Genomic DNA, 16762 nt, shown 5'->3' with positions numbered 1-16762 from the left:
TTACCCTCCAATTAAAAATTAAAAACAAACAAGAATGAATCCTTGTCTGATTTAGACACCTATGTTAGTTTGTTCGGGCTGCCGTACAAACACCATAGACTGGGTGACTTAAACAATAGATGTTTATTTCTCTCTGATCTGGAAGCTGGGAAGTCCAAGGTCAAGGTGCTGGCAGACTGAGCTCCTGGTGAGAGCTCTGTCCCTGGCTGCCCTCCTGCTGTGTCCTGGCACAGCCCCTCTGTGTGCACGGAGGAGAGGGCATGCTCTGGTGTCCGTTCTTGTAAGGATGCTAATCCCAGCATGTGTGTTGAGGGCCCTACCTGTATCACCTCGTCAGAATCTAATTATTTCCCAAAGGCCTCGTCTCCAGATACTATCACACATAGGGCTTCAACATATGAATTTGGGGGGTGGGAAGGGGTGGAGATACAAGTCAGCCTGCAGTGAAACCTGTGTTCTTCGCACTGCATGATCGTGTCAGAGAGAGAGGTTTTAGCTGGAAGAAGGGTTAAGCCAATGGTCTTGATCTTTCTTTCTGCCATGGTTCCATTCCTGAGGCCTCCCAGGCCCCATCTCTCACCATGAGCTTTGATTCTTAACATCCTCCGAGGACCACAACACTCCCCCAACACTCCTTTCCAGTACTGGGTTTAGTGTTAGGTGTTGGATATTCCTCTGTTTTGAGGATGATGAGAAACACATATGGTTGGGGTTTGAGGCTAATTGCCCGGATGTGAATTGGGCCCAGAATACATCAGAGCTGTCAAAAACCGGACTTCCAATGACCATGCTGTGGACCATCTATCCTCTGTCCTTCTTGAGGCTGGTTATTAGAATGGATGTGGGCTTTCCCAGCACAGACACTCAGAGTGTACCTGAGAACATGAAACGCATCCCAGACTTTGTATGACCTGGTTGTCCCTAGTTAAGTAAGTGAACCCTTGTCTGCAAGAGCCAACATGGAAATAAACACAGCTGCCTTTATTTCAGTAATTAAAACACCAAAACAGGCATGCTAGTCTCTGGTTACATTCAGATAGACAGGTTTTGGTTTTTCTTCTCTCTCTTTCTTTCTCTAAGAAGACCTGTTCGCAGAATGCAAGTGCCAACTCACTAGCATTGAGACGCCACCAGGTGGGATGAGGGGCAGAGGCAGTAGGGATGAGGGAGGAAGATGTGGAGGGAAAGAAGGCTGTTACTCTCAACCCCATTATTCAATCAGTTATGACAATTCTATGTGCAGGAAGATCCCTGCCAGATTCAAGAGAATTGTTTAACTTCAGAGAGCAGCTTTTGGTAAGGGATGAAGATTAGACCAGCTATGTGACCATGGCTTATCCAAGTCTCTGTTCTTTGTTTTACGAAATAAGGATAATGACATCAAAATCATAGTGATTGGGAGTTCTGAGATAATGCCAAAAGTGTTATTAGTACAAGAGCTGGTGTTTAATAGATGTTAGCCATTATTATTTGTATTGTGAAAATTTAGCGATAGTAAAGTGATAAATGCTGCCTGAGTACCTTGCATGCAAGCACAGGAGAGTGTGACCAGTCGCCTCGTGAGCAGTACTATATAACGAGTTCTCTTATTGTTTCGATGAGGTGAGCTGACTTTGAACTAGAAAGATCCAGGCCAGGCTGCTCCAAGAATGTGCTGGCCTGGGAGTGAGGGTGAGGCTAAGTTCTTACAAGGAGAGCCAGCTGTTTCTCCTTTCTGCAGAGGAAAGACCAAGAGGAAATGACTCTCAGTTCTTCATTCTACTCCAGCCAAACAGTAATAAACTTTGATGGATTATCCAAGTCCAATGTCAAAACCTAAATCCGCTTCCCCAGGTTACCCCAGCCAGCCCTGGCCATCTTCCTAATTGTGGAGTTAGTGTGTTCCCTGGGAAACGTGAATTCATGTAAATATTAGCCAATGCAAAGGATCACCAAAAAGGTAAGTTTTATATAACTGGGTCCCCAAATGCAGTTGTTACAAATGATTGGTGTTTTCTTCTAAGACATGTCTCCATGTCTAAAAAATGAACTCCAGTTTAAACATTGGCAGATAGACTTTGGGATAGTTCTGAGGAAGAACTCTGAACTAAGGATGGTCAGGTTCTAAAATAGATCATTAGATCAAGAGAAGGATGCGGAGAACTTTTAAGACCAAATTCATCAGGAATTGTTGTTCAGTTGCTAAGTTGTGTCCGACTCTGCAATTCCATGGACTGCAGCACTCCAGGCTTCCTTGTCTTTCACTATCTCCTGGAGTGAGCTTGAACTCATGTCCACTGAGTCAGTGATGCCATCCAACATCACATCCTCTGTAGCCCCCTTCTCCTCCTGCCTTCAGTCTTTCCCAGCATCTAGTTTTTTTCCCAGTGAATCAGCTCTTTACATCAGGTGGCCACCTCAATAAAGTGGCAAATTTTCCCTAAATTAAAGCCAGGGCTCATGGTCTGTCAATGTGAAGACCATGAATCAGATTATTTTCTGTTGAAACTGCCTTAGAAAATGACCCCTCAGAATAGACATATTCTAGTGAAACCCTTGTTATCACAACCCACAATTCTGTCTGCCCTGGCGTGGGCTGGACCTGAGTCTGTTCTTGGTTTAAATTCTCTATGGGGCATCAGTGCGGTTTTGAACGCCCCTCTCCAGCCTCCATCCTAATGGGGCTGCATTTTGAGAGTGGGGACAAGTCTGGGTTAGAGGTTTGGGTTTCATGAGCTTTCCCAGGAACAAGAGTGGCCAAACGAAGACAGGGAAGCATGCTCCTGCTAAAACATTCTTTTCAGTAACTAGTCCACTGATTGTAGAAAGTTAGGAGAGTGTGAGAAAGCTACTGTTTATGTGTCCTGGTTCTTAGGAGCCTATGCAAGTAGGTTCTTAAAAGTACTTTCAGTTTGTGGTTGGCTGGAGGTGGGGGGTGGGGGTAGACAGAGAGAGAGGGATCATTGATGGCTTTCTTTCATTTCATCAGTGAATATTTGTGGACTGTCTGTCAGATCCTGGGGCAGCCGTTGGGGTGGGTAGTTCTTGCTCTTAGGGAACGTCCCACAGATTGAGATGAAGGAACTGAATAAGCAGCTATCAAGTGATATTTTAAGTCTGGTGGTGAGAGAATCCAGAGTGCTGGGGAAGTGTGAGGCGGGGAGTGGGCACCATTAGATCTGGGAGAGGGTGCCCTGTTGAAATCTGTAGGATGGGGTAGGTGAGAGTCAGGTAGAAAGGGCAAGTGAGGAGAGAAAAATCTTGCCACCCATCTCTCCATACCTTTTCACCCCTCCTTCTTCCTGGGGAGATTTTTTTTTTTTTCTCAGCAGAAATAAATGCTCACAGATGGAGGTTTCCGGAAACCAGAGATGAGTTATCTGCAGCTGGCCTAAGGCAGGAAACTCACATTTTCCTTCTCTCTCCAACCACCCTGCTTCTGTTCTTGTTGGGAGGGAGGCGTTGTGAAGGAAACCCCAGAGATTTTCAAGGAAAGAGGAGGTTCCAAGAACTGAGCTCCATCTCCGACAGGTTGGAGTTGAAACGTCTTTGTTCTGAGTCAGCTGGCCACCCAAGTCCCAGAGCGGAGCTCCGCCTCAGCTGGGTCCAGCCCTGGGAGGAATCTGTTGACCCAACTGAGATCTGCAGCTGGGGCAAGAGCTGGGAGGGGAGGAGAGGAGAACCCAGATGGAACCCGCAGGTTAGCAGAGGGGACCGGTCTGAGTCAAGATTCCATGACATAATAACAGACTTCAGTAGAACATTGATTTAGTGCGTGCCAGGCTCTGTGTGTTAACTCTGGTAAAACTCACCACACTGTTGTGATCTGGGTGCTTCTGTATCTTCCTTTTATAGATGAGGAAATAGAGGCACAGAGAGGTGGGATAACTGGCCCAGAGTTTACAGAGCTAGTTAGCAGCTGACCTGAGACTTGTGCTTGAGCTTCCCATGTTCCTTAGCAAACAGTCAGTGAGGGACTTCCCTGGTGATCCAGTGGTTAAGAATTCACCTTCCAATGCAGAAGATGTGGGTTTGATTCTTGGTCGGGAAACTAAGATCCCACATGCCCACTTGGGCAGCTACTGAACCCAGGGCTGCACCAAAAGCTCCTGCCTGCAGCAGCTAATACCTGATGCAGCCAAATAAATATATAGGGAAATAAAATTAAAAAACAAACAGAAGAATAAGAACAACAACAACCGAAAAAAGGTAAGTGGGCTCCAAGAGGCGCATGATGGGCACTGTCCAGATTTAAGCCTGATTCCCCTGGACAGAGGTTCATGAACAGATCATCAAATGGTTGGGGCATTGTCTTCTGAGAACCCTCATTTGAGAGCCCTTCAGGCAAGATGTCTTTCTGGCCCAGGTTGCTCTGCCTGATTACAACATGTTGACACCTTGTGTCTGCTCTGGTTGAGAAAGAGCCTTATCTTTGGGGGCAGGAAGGGTAATTTGAGGGAAGGAGCTCATGAGAAACCTCCAGGACCAGCCCATGCGGTGGCTGGCCTGCACAGCATCTGGGCATCTGCCCTGAAAACCCAGAGCTCTCTGGAAAGTTTACACTGGGCAGTGCTGGACTTGGAGCTGGTCAACTGGTCAGCGGGACCAAGACCTGGCTGCTGGCTTCCGCAGAGTTTGCTGTACTGTTGGTGCCCGTCTCTGTCCCTCACTCACCTTTTCTGCCTGCCCCTGTGGGCGTGGGGGCAGGTACCACTGCCTGGTGTTCAGGTGGGCCTCTGTTTGAGTTGGGATCTGCCGGTGCGTATGGCCTCAGGCAAGGCTGTGAGTGTCAAGTCTCCTTGTCTTCAAAACAAGGATAAATTCCTACTTTAAAGGCTACTGGAGAATTTCAGATGCTGTGTGCCAGCTGCTTAGCACAGTACGAATGACATAATGTATAGCTCTGGAAATGCTCGCTGTTGGCTTTCTCCATCTTTTTCACTGTCCCCATTGCCACCCATGTGGTTCAGAATATAGAAAGGTGTGAGAGTCCTAGTGTTTTATCTGAGTCATGCACACGATCTCTGATGGGCCCCTATAGAATGGGGGCCTGTGAGGAAAGGTCGTTTCCATGTTTTCCTGCTTAAAGGATGCCGCTGCCTTGAAACACACCCTGTTGTAGATGTGAGGTGGGTGATCTTGGGAGAATTTAATGATCAAATCTGAGAGGCACTGACTAGCTTAAGATCAGGATCCTGTAAGGTTCCCTCTGTTCCTGGACCCTGAGGGTGTTGGCCAGATCCTGCCAAGAGGCCTGGGGCAGCTGCCGATGGTCATGTGACACAGAAGTACTACCCAACTGATATGGTTTCCCCAATCACGCTGGCTAGATGTTAGCCCCGAGGCATCTCTCTCTAAGCTGTTTCATCATCCTTTGGAATTTTGCTACTTTGGGGCTTGTGCTCAGGGGAGATTGTGGCTCACATCACAGGTGGTTTCTCTGCGTCATTTCTGCCACTTCCTGCCCTGCCTGCCATTCGGTCATCCCTCTGCCTCTCAACTGGCTAGAATCCAGCTTCTGTGCCTCATTTACCATCGAGCCCACAGAAGTGGGAAGTTGAGTTGACAAGATGGTGCGGGGTGAGATGGCAGGCCTGTGTAATAACAGGAAATCCTGTCATCTGGGGTGGTGTCTCACCCGGTCAGCCTGGAGGGTGGGGGGTGAGATAACACAGATCAGGGAGTGAGTGGTTCCCCATTTCTCCTTATTATGGCCCTTTTGGCTTCTGACTGAACTTCATGCCCTGTTTCCCTTTTGGGTTGAGTCCCACATAAACATTCACTTCCCTTTACTCTCAAGTCCCCACTTCCTTCTCATTCTAGCTCAATGGCTGCTGGTGGTGGTGATGGTGATGATGATTGTGGTGGTGATTGTACTGATGGTGGTGATGATGGTGTTGATGTGGGGTGGTGATGGGGTGGTGCTCGTAAGGGTGGTGGTGGTGGTGGTGGTGATGGTGGTGATGGTGATGGGGGGGGTAGTGATGGGGTGGCGCTTGTAACGAGTGGTGGTGGTGATGATGTGGGGTAGTGATGGGGTGGTGCTTGTAATGAGTGGTGATGATGTGGGGTAGTGATGGGGTGGTGCTTGTAACGAGTGGTGATGGTGATGGGGGGTAGTGATGGGGTGGTGCTTGTAACGAGTGGTGATGATGTGGGCTAGTGATGGGGTGGTGCTTGTAACGAGTGGTGATGGTGATGGGGGGTAGTGATGGGGTGGTGCTTGTAACGAGTGGTGGTGGTGATGGGGGTAGTGATGGGGTGGTGCTTGTAACGAGTGGTGATGGTGATGGGGGGTAGTGATGGAGTGGTGCTTGTAACGAGTGGTGGTGATGATGGGGGGTAGTGATGGGGTGGTGCTTGTAACGAGTGGTGGTGGTGATGATGTGGGGTAGTGATGGGGTGGTGCTTGTAACGAGTGGTGGTGGTGATGATGTGGGGTAGTGATGGGGTGGTGCTTGTAACGAGTGGTGGTGATGATGGGGGGTAGTGATGGGGTGGCGCTTGTAACGAGTGGTGATGGTGATGGGGGGTATGATGGGGTGGCGCTTGTAACGAGTGGTGGTGGTGATGATGTGGGGTAGTGATGGGGTGGTGCTTGTAATGAGTGGTGATGGTGATGGGGGGTAGTGATGGGGTGGTGCTTGTAACGAGTGGTGGTGGTGATGATGTGGGGTAGTGATGGGGTGGTGCTTGTAACGAGTGGTGATGATGTGGGGTAGTGATGGGGTGGTGCTTGTAACGAGTGGTGATGGTGATGGGGGGTAGTGATGGGGTGGTGCTTGTAACGAGTGGTGATGGTGATGGGGGGTAGTGATGGGGTGGTGCTTGTAACGAGTGGTGATGGTGATGGGGGGTAGTGATGGGGTGGTGCTTGTAACGAGTGGTGATGGTGATGGGGGTAGTGATGGGGTGGTGCTTGTAACGAGTGGTGATGGTAATGATGTGGGGTAGTGATGGGGTGGTGCTTGTAACGAGTGGTGGTGGTGGTGTTGTTGGTGATGGTGGTGTTGGTGATGATGGGGGTGGTGATGGGGGTGGTGGTGACGTTGGTGATGGGGGTGGTGGGGGTGTTGACACTTGCCAGGCTTTGCGGTATGCCAGGCACTGTTCTATAAACTCACCACTCAAAGATTAACTAATTTACCCTTGCAGGAGTGGGTAGTTTTATTATCCTCAAATTCCAGTTGAGGAAACAGGTACAAGGGATTAACTTGTAAGTTAATGTGTACAAGATATTGCTAACCACAGGGTTCAGACCCAGGTCTTAATGAAACTGCACTCTTAATGAAACTCTTCTCCTCTCTATCCTAAGCCCACTGCACACCCTCCTCAGTAACCTCTGAGGTTCCGTTTTCCTGTGTCTAAAAAGCAGTAATATCACTATCACCTAACCGTTTTAGGCTTAAATGAGGAGATACACGTACATTCTTGACAGTGGCACCTGGCACATAGTAAGCGCTCAGTAAACTTTAATTGGGAAAAAAAAGTCAGGCTCCTTCCTAGGAGCAGTTGGTTTTTTAGTCATTATTATGAATTGCTCCAATATGTAATTACTTTCCTGTATCCTGGGAAGAAACTGGAGAAAAGGATGGAGAAAGAGGAAGGGAGGCTGCGGATCTCTGTGCCGCTGTGTCCAGGAGAAACATGCAGCCAAGGTTTTGGGAACCAGGTTTTCCATCTCTTCTGTATGGAGGGGGCCACAAAGCACAGGCTCTTTAATCCTGTCTTTCTTCTGCTTTTCTCTTCTTTCTTGTACTTTACAAGCTAAACTGGAAAACGTAGTAAGGCAGATTATAGAGTTCAGTGGTCCCTCTGTGGATTAAATCTGTGCATCCCTAATGCCTTCATCCTTTCCATTTGGGGACAAGATGGTAACCTGTCTCCTGAGAGAGTGGTCCCGACGGTGAGGAATCATTGTCTGAGCTCTTCTATCTTCCTCTCCTAGCACCTCACACCGTGTCTGACACACAGTAGGTTTTCAGGAAATGCTTGTGACTTGGTGGAATTAACTCCTGGGGTCCTGATGTTAGTCCCCTGTTCCTGTTTTGGTGGAGAAGCTACTGCCAAGTTCCCCTTGAGATGACGCTTCAGGGCCGAGAGGCAGAAAATCCCTTTCTCTCACTTCAGCTAAGGCCAGGGTAGAGTTTTTCAGAAGTGCTCTTTCTTTGTAAACCCAGTGCAAGCAGAGCAAACACAGAGTATACAAATCGACAGCGGATCCCACACTGACTCAGCGGCTGCCTGCTCTCAGCTTGGCCAGCGAGCTCTGACCTCACCTCACCCCACGCTCTCTGTGTTAAGATCTCGAGTTACCCGCCCTGGGGTGGGTTTGCACTGGCAGATTCTCAGGCCTTGTGGGATTCTGTTCCCCGAGGTCAGTCTGCTTCCTGATACCGTACCCTTGATGTGGGGAACACATTCCCACAATTCCTTCTCGGCCTCGAGCCATCCGCTGGTAACCTAGGTGGTGGTTATCGTTAATTAGAAACCATCGTTTTTAGGGGTTTTGAGTAGGACATGTTGACCATGTACTCCCAGATTTTAAATATCTAAGGAATCTCCCTTCCCTGCACTCCAGAAACCCAGTTCCTACTCCCCTGCCAAAGATCAGTTTTATTATAGTCATTTATTGGCTATTCTTCCAGAGTTCCTTTATACATACAGAAGGAATACTTACAGAAAAGCAGCTGGGGATACTTACTCGACACTTTATATGAGGCCCACAAACTGGGGTCTGATGAGGTGATTTGGTGTCTATAGCACTGCATTTCCCAACTTCAAGGAATAAAGTTTTCTAAAGTGCTTTGTTGCCCGACTTAATTTCTAGTAACAGCTTCAACCTTTTTTTTTTAATTAATATATTTATTTTAATTGGAGGCTAATTAGTTTACAATTCTGTGGTGCCATACATCGACATGAATCAGCCATGGGTGTACATATGTCCTGAACCGCCCCCTCCCACCTCCCTCCCCTTCAACCTTCTGTAGCCTCCTGTGTCCATGGGGATTCTCCAGGCAAGAATACTGGAGTGGGTTGCCATGCCCACCTCCAGGGGATCTTCTCAACCCAGGGATTGAACCCGTGTCTCCTGTGATTCCTGCACTGCAGGCAGATTCTTTACCACTGAGCCACCTGGGAAGCCCCAGCAGAGTGTTTTGTAGCCCGACTTAATTTCCAGTAACAGCTTCAACTTTCTGTAGCCTTCTTTTTGGGGAGATAGAGGGGAGAAGACATTTATAATGTATTTACAGATAATTTTGAAAATGCAAGTTTGTTTTGCCTGTTTAAAAATTAAGGTACTGCGTGTGTGTGTGTGTGTGTGTGTGTGTGTGCGCGCGCGCGCGCACGTGCGCGCACACGCTTAGTCGCTTCATTCATGTCCGGCTGTGTGACCCCATGGGCTGTAACCTGCCAGGCTCCTCTGTTCATGGGATTCTCCAGGCAAGAATTCTGGAGTGGGTTACTGTCCCCTCCTCCAGGGGATCTTTCCAACTCAGTGATCAAACCCGTGTCTCTTACGTCTCCTGCACTGGCAGGCAGGCTCTTTTACCACTAGTACCACCTGGGAAGCCCCAAGGTACCATGTATTTTAGTTCAAAGGGCCACTTGGACACCAAATCGTATAGTTATGACAGAACAGCAAGTTAGAGCAGATTTGACATGAATTTGTTGATATTGTGTACATAAAAAACCATATATATATTTCTTTTCTCTTCCCATATTATACATACTGTTCTGCAACTTACTTAAAAAAAAAACTTAATGTAATGTAGGCATCTTCATATCATTACTAAGAGCACTTCTTTATTTCCTCTTTTTTTTTTTTTATGGTTACTTAGAACTTCATTGTATGAGTGAACCAAATTTTTATGAGCACTTTATTGGTGCAATTTATGTTAATTCTTATATTTCATTGCAGCAGAAACCTTGTACATATATGCATTGACCTTGTCTAAGCAGTAACATGTGCAGACAGAAATAAGACAGGATTTTGTAAGGGACAGGTAGCTTGCTGATTTACCCACCCAGGCCAGTAGAATGTTGATTTAAGTGATCAGGTAAGGTCCATTCTGTTCTGGTAACTCTGTAATAAAAATACCTAGTGGAGAGGGTTTTGAACTTGGGAATTGATAAAAGGACAATTGCACGGTTCTCTTACAAGATCTGGTTATAGTCCATTACGTTTAATGTATGTAAAGCAGATTTCCACACCTGTGTCTAGTCACGCTTCAGTAAAGAACTGAGGACCACCCTTATCAGTGTGGTGGGAGCACCTGTTTATATTCTGCTTCTTTATTCATATCCATCAGCATCTTGCTGCCCTGGGATGGCTGCTGCTAGCTTCTGAGTCCTTTTTGCTATGCCTTTGTCTTGGCAGTTGCAACAAGTTCACTCTTTAGTCTCTGCGCCTTTATGAGCTGGTTTCGATCTCGAGCTTTGTCTTCTTGTAACGCTCTGCAGAACTCTGAGGTTGGCCATGACTTGATGGAGCCCTGGCTGAAACCTTAGGGTGCTGTACCGTTCCTGTCACTGGCAGGGGAGGAGACCCCTTGAAGTCCTCAGTTGGGTAGCATCACGATGCCCCCAGGGTGCCACTGTGAAAATCCCTGGGCAATAATCACCTGCTTAATCACGTCCAATCCCAGTCAACAGTGATTACTCCCCTGCCATGCTCCAGGAGGTTTCCCTAGCTCTTGACTTTGAAGGCCCTACTCTTACCGCTGAAGTCTCTTTCTCGATTTTACCTGAAGCATCTTCATGAGTATAGCATTCTCCCAGTGTGGCTTCCTTGAGACACCAATTCCATAGCGTGCAGTTTAGTCTCAGAACCGTGTTGACCCCTCCACATTGTGGGCCCCAAAGATACACTTGAGCAGCTCTGTTAGTAGTAACTGACTGTGTTGACTTGTTTCCCCCACTTTTTGATGAAGCTTGGCTCCTTCACCTGTGGTTTTGAGACTTCCCAGTGGCCGTGAAGACCTTGTTGGGAGCCAGCAGCCAGGAGCAGCTTCCCTGCCTCTTCCTGTCCCAGGGCCTCCCTCTGGGACTGCCCACTTGATTTCCGTGTCTGGTCTGAGAGATGCCTCTAGCCTCGAAGTCCAGCCAGGACCCACCTGCTCTTGGCCTGGTGACCGAGGAAGACTTCCCTGGCTCGGTCAAATCTCCACACGTGTCGGTGAACCTTAGGTTCTGTGGGTGGGGTGGCCTTCTGATTTCTTGGATCAGAAAATGCAGTTCTCTTGGATCTCAAAATGCAGTGTCCACCACAGACACATCTTCGGTCCTAGGAAAAAGAAGGTATTTTCCTTGCTCAGTGTGGGTTTTCAGCATTCGAGGGTTCTTCCTGGTACAAAAGTTTAGGTCATGGGTGTTTCTTCTTCTTGTGACCCAATCTTGTGGTGTCTGTCTTCTGCACCTTGTGACATCTTGCTGTAACAACTTCCTGTTTATCCGACACGTGGGAACGCATCGTTTTGAGGAGTTAAAACCCAGTCGGTGTGGTCAGAAGTTTGAATGTTTGCTCCGTAGTAACTGTGGCTGATGGGATGCGTAAATAAAGTAATTGGATGTTCTGAAGGCTTTCTTCTTTAGGGAACTCACTGGATTCTTGGCTTCAGCTTCCTCACCTTGTTTGGGTTAAATTAAAGAAAGACTAGGAGCGATGGTCGCGTGATTTGTCACGGGGAGAAGGAGGTCTGGTGCCAATACCCCCATTTTTCATTTTCTTTTTTTTTGTGTGTGTGTAGCTCTTAAGGCTCTTTGAACTTATCTTGGGAGTGTATTGATTAACTCGCTGGCTCTTCATAACCCTCCCTGCAAAGATGTAAGCTCCTTGAGAACAGAAACCTCGCCTGTTCTTGTTCTCTTCTGTATGCCTGGTGCTAGAACAATGTCTGGCACATAAAGGGCAGCTGAATGAATGTTGGTGCTGGATAAATAAAATAGACCCGTTCTCCCCTGAAGGACTTTTCAGCCGCTCGGGGATGGGCAATGAGACCACCGAAACCATGGTACCTGAATATGTTCTTCCATGAATTTTCGAGGCAAGACAGGGTAGAGTTATGCAAAAACGCTGAATTTGCAGAAGAAGTTTGAATGTTAACTATGCCACTGACTTATTTGGGAGACCTCTCTGTGCCTCAATTTCTTTATCTATACATGAGGGATAAAAATTGCTCCCCCCACACACATACTTTCTAATACTTGGATGAAGAATGTATGCAAAATGCATTTTAAACCAGGAAGTCTGCAGAGATGGGGGAATTAATTACACAGTTGTGGTATTCCTCTTCCTTATCTTTTGCTGCACGTGAAGCAAGGTGCCCTGGCCTGCCTCCACCTCTATTAGAAATAGGATCCCCTGTGGCTGCCCTCTGGAAATGCTTTACCCATAAAGTGAATGAAGGAGCAGAAGTCCCTCTAGGATTCTCATCCCCCCCGCCAATTCTCTACTAACCTTGGTGGGGGTAGGGCATTCCGAGGGCCTAGGAAAGCACACCCTCTTCCCAGGCCTGGTCTCAGCGCCTGTGTCGCTGGCAAGCATGCCAATTCACTGTGCATCCGTGGACTGGACTCCAGGAGCTGTGGTATCAAGGACTGCTTGACGGTGTCTCTCTCTCTCCAGGCGGCTGCTGAAGAGTGAACTTGGATCATTCATCACAGACTATTTCCAGGTAAGTTCTGTGCATTTGAGCATGGGTTGTATATTGCACGTGGGTACATGGACCCTAAGGGATGACTGATAATGGTACACAGGACATGCCTTCAACATCCAAAATTATGTATCCCGAGTTCCTCCTATGTGCTGGGCACTGCAGTGCAGTGGCTGTGGAGGCATACAGGACAGGTGTCCTTGCTCTTTTGGAGATTACAGTCTCAGGCAGCAGTTCTCAGGCGTTTTGGTCTCAGGAACCCCTTGATGTTCTTAAAAACAATCATTTATTTGGATTAACTGTATCTTCACCATGATAGAAATTAGACATGAGAAACTTTACTGTATGCCTTAATTCATTCAAATAATAAACCTCCTGCATGTTAGCATTAATGACATGTTTATGAACAATAACTTTTTCAAACTAAATGTAGAAGTGTGGCATTGTGTTATATGCCTGCAAATTTGCCTGCAGACTGGATCCTCGAATCGGCTTCGTCATCAGTCTATTGTGATAATGCACATCTGGAAAATATTGCACGTAGTCTCTGGAAAATTCCACAGTACACTCACGGAGGATGCAAGGCAAATAACAGCTTAGTGTTGTTAAGAAAATCGTTTTGACCATGTGGAAGAGGTCTGGGTGATCCCCCAGGGGACCCTGAACCACACTTGGAGAACTACTTCTCTACTGCCATTCCCTCCCACCCAGTGGATGGTACCTAATTGAGTGTAATGATATGTCCCTTTAGTCAAGTTCCTTCTTGTCATTAAGCCTCTCAGTCTGTTCTGTTAAAGGTAGAATTGAATCAGACAAGCTAACATCCCTCCTGCCTAGACACTGTTGTCATGCAGCTAGTCAACTCAAGACTCCAAGTTCAGTCACAGACGGTTTCTAACCCACTGGCACGAGCTGGCTTCCTGACTCCAGCCAAAGGCACGTGGTGGGAAGGTGTGGGGAGGTGTCATGTAACTGAGTGGGTGACTTCCACGAAGTCAGAGCTGAGTGTCTGGGGCAAGCTGCTTCACCTCTCTATGCCTCAGTTTCCCCATCTGTAAAATGGAATTAAAAAAAAAATGATCTACCTTATAGGTCGCTGCTCTGTCCACATGAAATAATTCATGAAAAGCACGCAGCACATACTGTGAAGGGGCCGGGGCCGGGGGCAGCAGAACAGAATGCTTAGAGCCAGACTGCCTGGGTTCAGCACCCAGCACGGCCACTTTCTAGCTGTGTGACCTTGGGAAGTCACTTTACCTCTCTTATTTTAGTATCTTGTTCTGTAAAAACAGGGGTCATAGAATGTAACCTTATAGGGCTGTTGTGAGGACTAAGATAATTATTATTTGTTAAGTGTTCGAACAGTGTTTAGTACAGAGTAAAACAGAATAATGTGTTCATTAAATATCTATATACTGTTGACCCTTGAACAACATGGGTTTGAATCACAAAGGTCCACTTGTACACAGGTTTGGTTTATTTTTTAATAGTAAATACTACTATATTTACTGTAGGATCCGTGGTTGGTTGCATCTGTGAATATCAAAGATCCTGTGAAGCAGAAGACTGACTATAAATTATATGCAGATTTTCAAGTACATGGAGGGTTGGCCCCCAAAGCCCCCCATGTTGTTCAAGGATCAGCTGTATACATATTCTTTATTCTAAAGTGTAATCCGCCCATTTTAATGGGAAAGTGACATAAAAATCCATAACAAATTGGTTTCAGGTTGGTGATGTTATTCTGTGTCTCAGGTGAGCATACTTTTAAGACAGTATATAGAGTTTGTAGGTTTTAAAAACAACACAAGCATCCTTTCATTTTCTTTGCATAGATCAGGAAGCTTAAACTTTTATGTGCACTTTGAAAGAATGAAAAATGTCAGTTGTTACACACACCCACACACCCCCCCCACACACACACACCAGAAAATGGCCACTTGGCCATTCTAAATCTGGACAAAGCAAGACCCAACAGAAGCCCAGAATTCAGTCAGGTCAAAGTCTCAGCAGCTTGAAAGACAACCCCTGTCCAGGGAGAGAGACAAACAAAGATTAAAGAAGAGATAATTAGTCACAAATGTGAATCATTTCAGTTGCCTTTGACTCAGAGGTCAGTCTTGTCCACACTCCTTCTCTCGCTGTCTCTAGTGACTGAGTTTTAAATCCTACTACAGAAGTGGTTTTTCATCCCCTCCTGGAGAAACCTGCTGGCCCAGCTGCCTTCCTCATTGACATTTAAAATAGACAAGGTTCCCTGTGTGGTTTCAACCAGGTTTGACGTGTCAGTCATTGCTTGGCTTTGGGGGCTCCCCCTCGGATGGGTTGGGGAGGGCTTTTGGGTGGGGATTTGTTTAACTGGGAAGCCCTGAGGTTTCGAGGGCAGTTAGTACTGCTTACAAAGTGTGCCAGACACTTAACAGCTGGTAACCACATGTCATGTTTTATCTAGAGCTTAATCAGAGAGACTGCTTGGTGACTATTGAGTCCCTTCTGGGAGTTTTTCATGATTTCAAATCTGGGTTTTTCCTTAGTTCAAGGTGCTAGATTGGAACAAAGACTATCCTAGACACTGTTTGTTAAAATGTAGGTTTTAGGTCTCATGCGAGCTCAGAGCCATTTTTTAAAATGCATTTGATTCTCTAGTCCCTAGAAATTACCCAGCACATAGTAGATGCCCGGTAAACTTTCTTGGGCTAGAGGAAGGGGTTGTCCACCGTGGATACATGAGAGATTTGAGGAGGTGTATGCCATGGTATTGAGCAACCTTTGCCTTCATGGTGTTTCCTTATTTTCCTTTGGCACTTCTGATCCTGCCAGGAAAAGTCTTGGTTTGCGCCCTTGTGTCTGTTACACTTCTGCAAGACTTGATGATCTTTGCTGTTTAATGAAGAGACAGCAGGTTTCAGACTTAGTGTCTTCAGCCAGAAGCCCTTAATTAGAGTTATGTAACATCGTTTAGTTTGCATTGAGTAGATCCTTGAGTTACATTCTGTTTATGGTAAATGGGGTTACTATGGTTTCTTTTTTAAACATATTTATATTTTGAAAAAGTGGATTGAGGGGAACTTCCCTCAGTTCCCTGGTGGTCCAGGGGTTAAGACTTCGCTTTCTAATGCAGGGGGTATGGGCTCCTGATCAGGGAGCTAAGATCTTACATGCCTTGGGGCCAAAAAACCAAAGCATAAAACAGAAGCAATATTGTAACAAATTCAATAAAGACTTTAAAAGTGGCCCACATTAAAAAAAAAAATCTTTAAAAATAAAGAATGAAAAAAATGGATAGATTGAAGAAAAATAGTATACAGGAATAACTGTAAGCGGCCTTGGTTGTGGCCAAGAGGTGACGGTGGTTCAAGAGAGACTCAGGTTTGGAAAGTCATTTGCCAGGCACCCTTGGTAATGGTCTGGTTTCAAAGCCACGCCAAGAATAGTTCTTCAGATGAAGAGGGAAATCCAGGAGGGAAGGCGGATAGAGGCAACCTCAGCCTTCATACTCAGTTATCAGCTGTAGTTTTAAGAGGGACAGTCAGGATGGGCTCCAGAAAGAGCATTCCTCCAGAAAGAAGGAGGGGGCAAGGTCTGGGGACAAGTGAGGAATGAAATCTGGGGGTGGACTGTTGCAACCCACATGCCATGGACATGGCTGTTGGGTAAGGTGACGAGTGGGCTCCTCTGTGTGGAGGATCAGATGACCACCCTCCCAGACATCTGTACTCAGCAGTGAGATCTGCTTCCTGGTACCCAGAACCCCTAACCCAGAGATCACTGTTGGTAAAATCTATCACTGGGGCTCCGCTTTTGAAAGTGAACATTCTCATTTTGCAGCTTAAAAAAAAGATGGTCTTCAGGGAAGAATAATGAAAATGACCCCAGGTGAGGGAAGGGGGAAAGCAGGTGGGAAAGTGGTGCTTATCTTATGCCTGCACACAGAGAAGACAGCCCGTTTGATTGGCAAAAGCACAGATAGATTTCCAGAAGACACCGGCCAGAAAAAATCTTTGACATTTGCAGTATTGATTTTCTTTATCCTTTGGTCTGTTTTGAATTGCGCCCAGAAGGAAAATTGGGGTTTCCGACAGGAACTCTATCCTAGAGACAGCCCTGGGGGTGTAATTGGTTTCTTT

The 16762-nt window shown here is 46.6% G+C and overlaps 1 protein-coding gene across 12 annotated transcripts in view; it reads left to right on the top strand.

The window, feature by feature from the left end:
• The window catches only part of PRR5L (proline rich 5 like), an 80595-nt gene that overhangs the window by 28620 nt on the left and 35213 nt on the right, over positions 1–16762 (top strand). For 6 of the 12 annotated variants that reach the window (XM_045163053.1, XM_045163050.1, XM_045163052.1 and 3 more), the window contains 2 exons: positions 12608–12656; positions 14150–14230. In XM_045163053.1, coding sequence (XP_045018988.1) covers positions 12608–12656; positions 14150–14230 — 130 coding nt within the window. Of the gene's footprint in view, positions 1–9470; positions 11281–11682; positions 11994–12607; positions 12657–14149; positions 14231–16762 lie in introns of those variants that run through there. The other 6 variants (XM_025266210.2, XM_025266208.2, XM_045163054.1 and 3 more) reach the window with 5 other exon arrangements.

Source organism: Bubalus bubalis, chromosome 16 (assembly GCF_019923935.1).
Source record: "Bubalus bubalis isolate 160015118507 breed Murrah chromosome 16, NDDB_SH_1, whole genome shotgun sequence".
Classification (NCBI taxonomy): domain Eukaryota; kingdom Metazoa; phylum Chordata; class Mammalia; order Artiodactyla; family Bovidae; genus Bubalus; species Bubalus bubalis.
The sequence above is the reverse complement of the archived record's forward strand: the minus strand, read 5'-3'. Positions and strand labels throughout refer to the sequence as shown.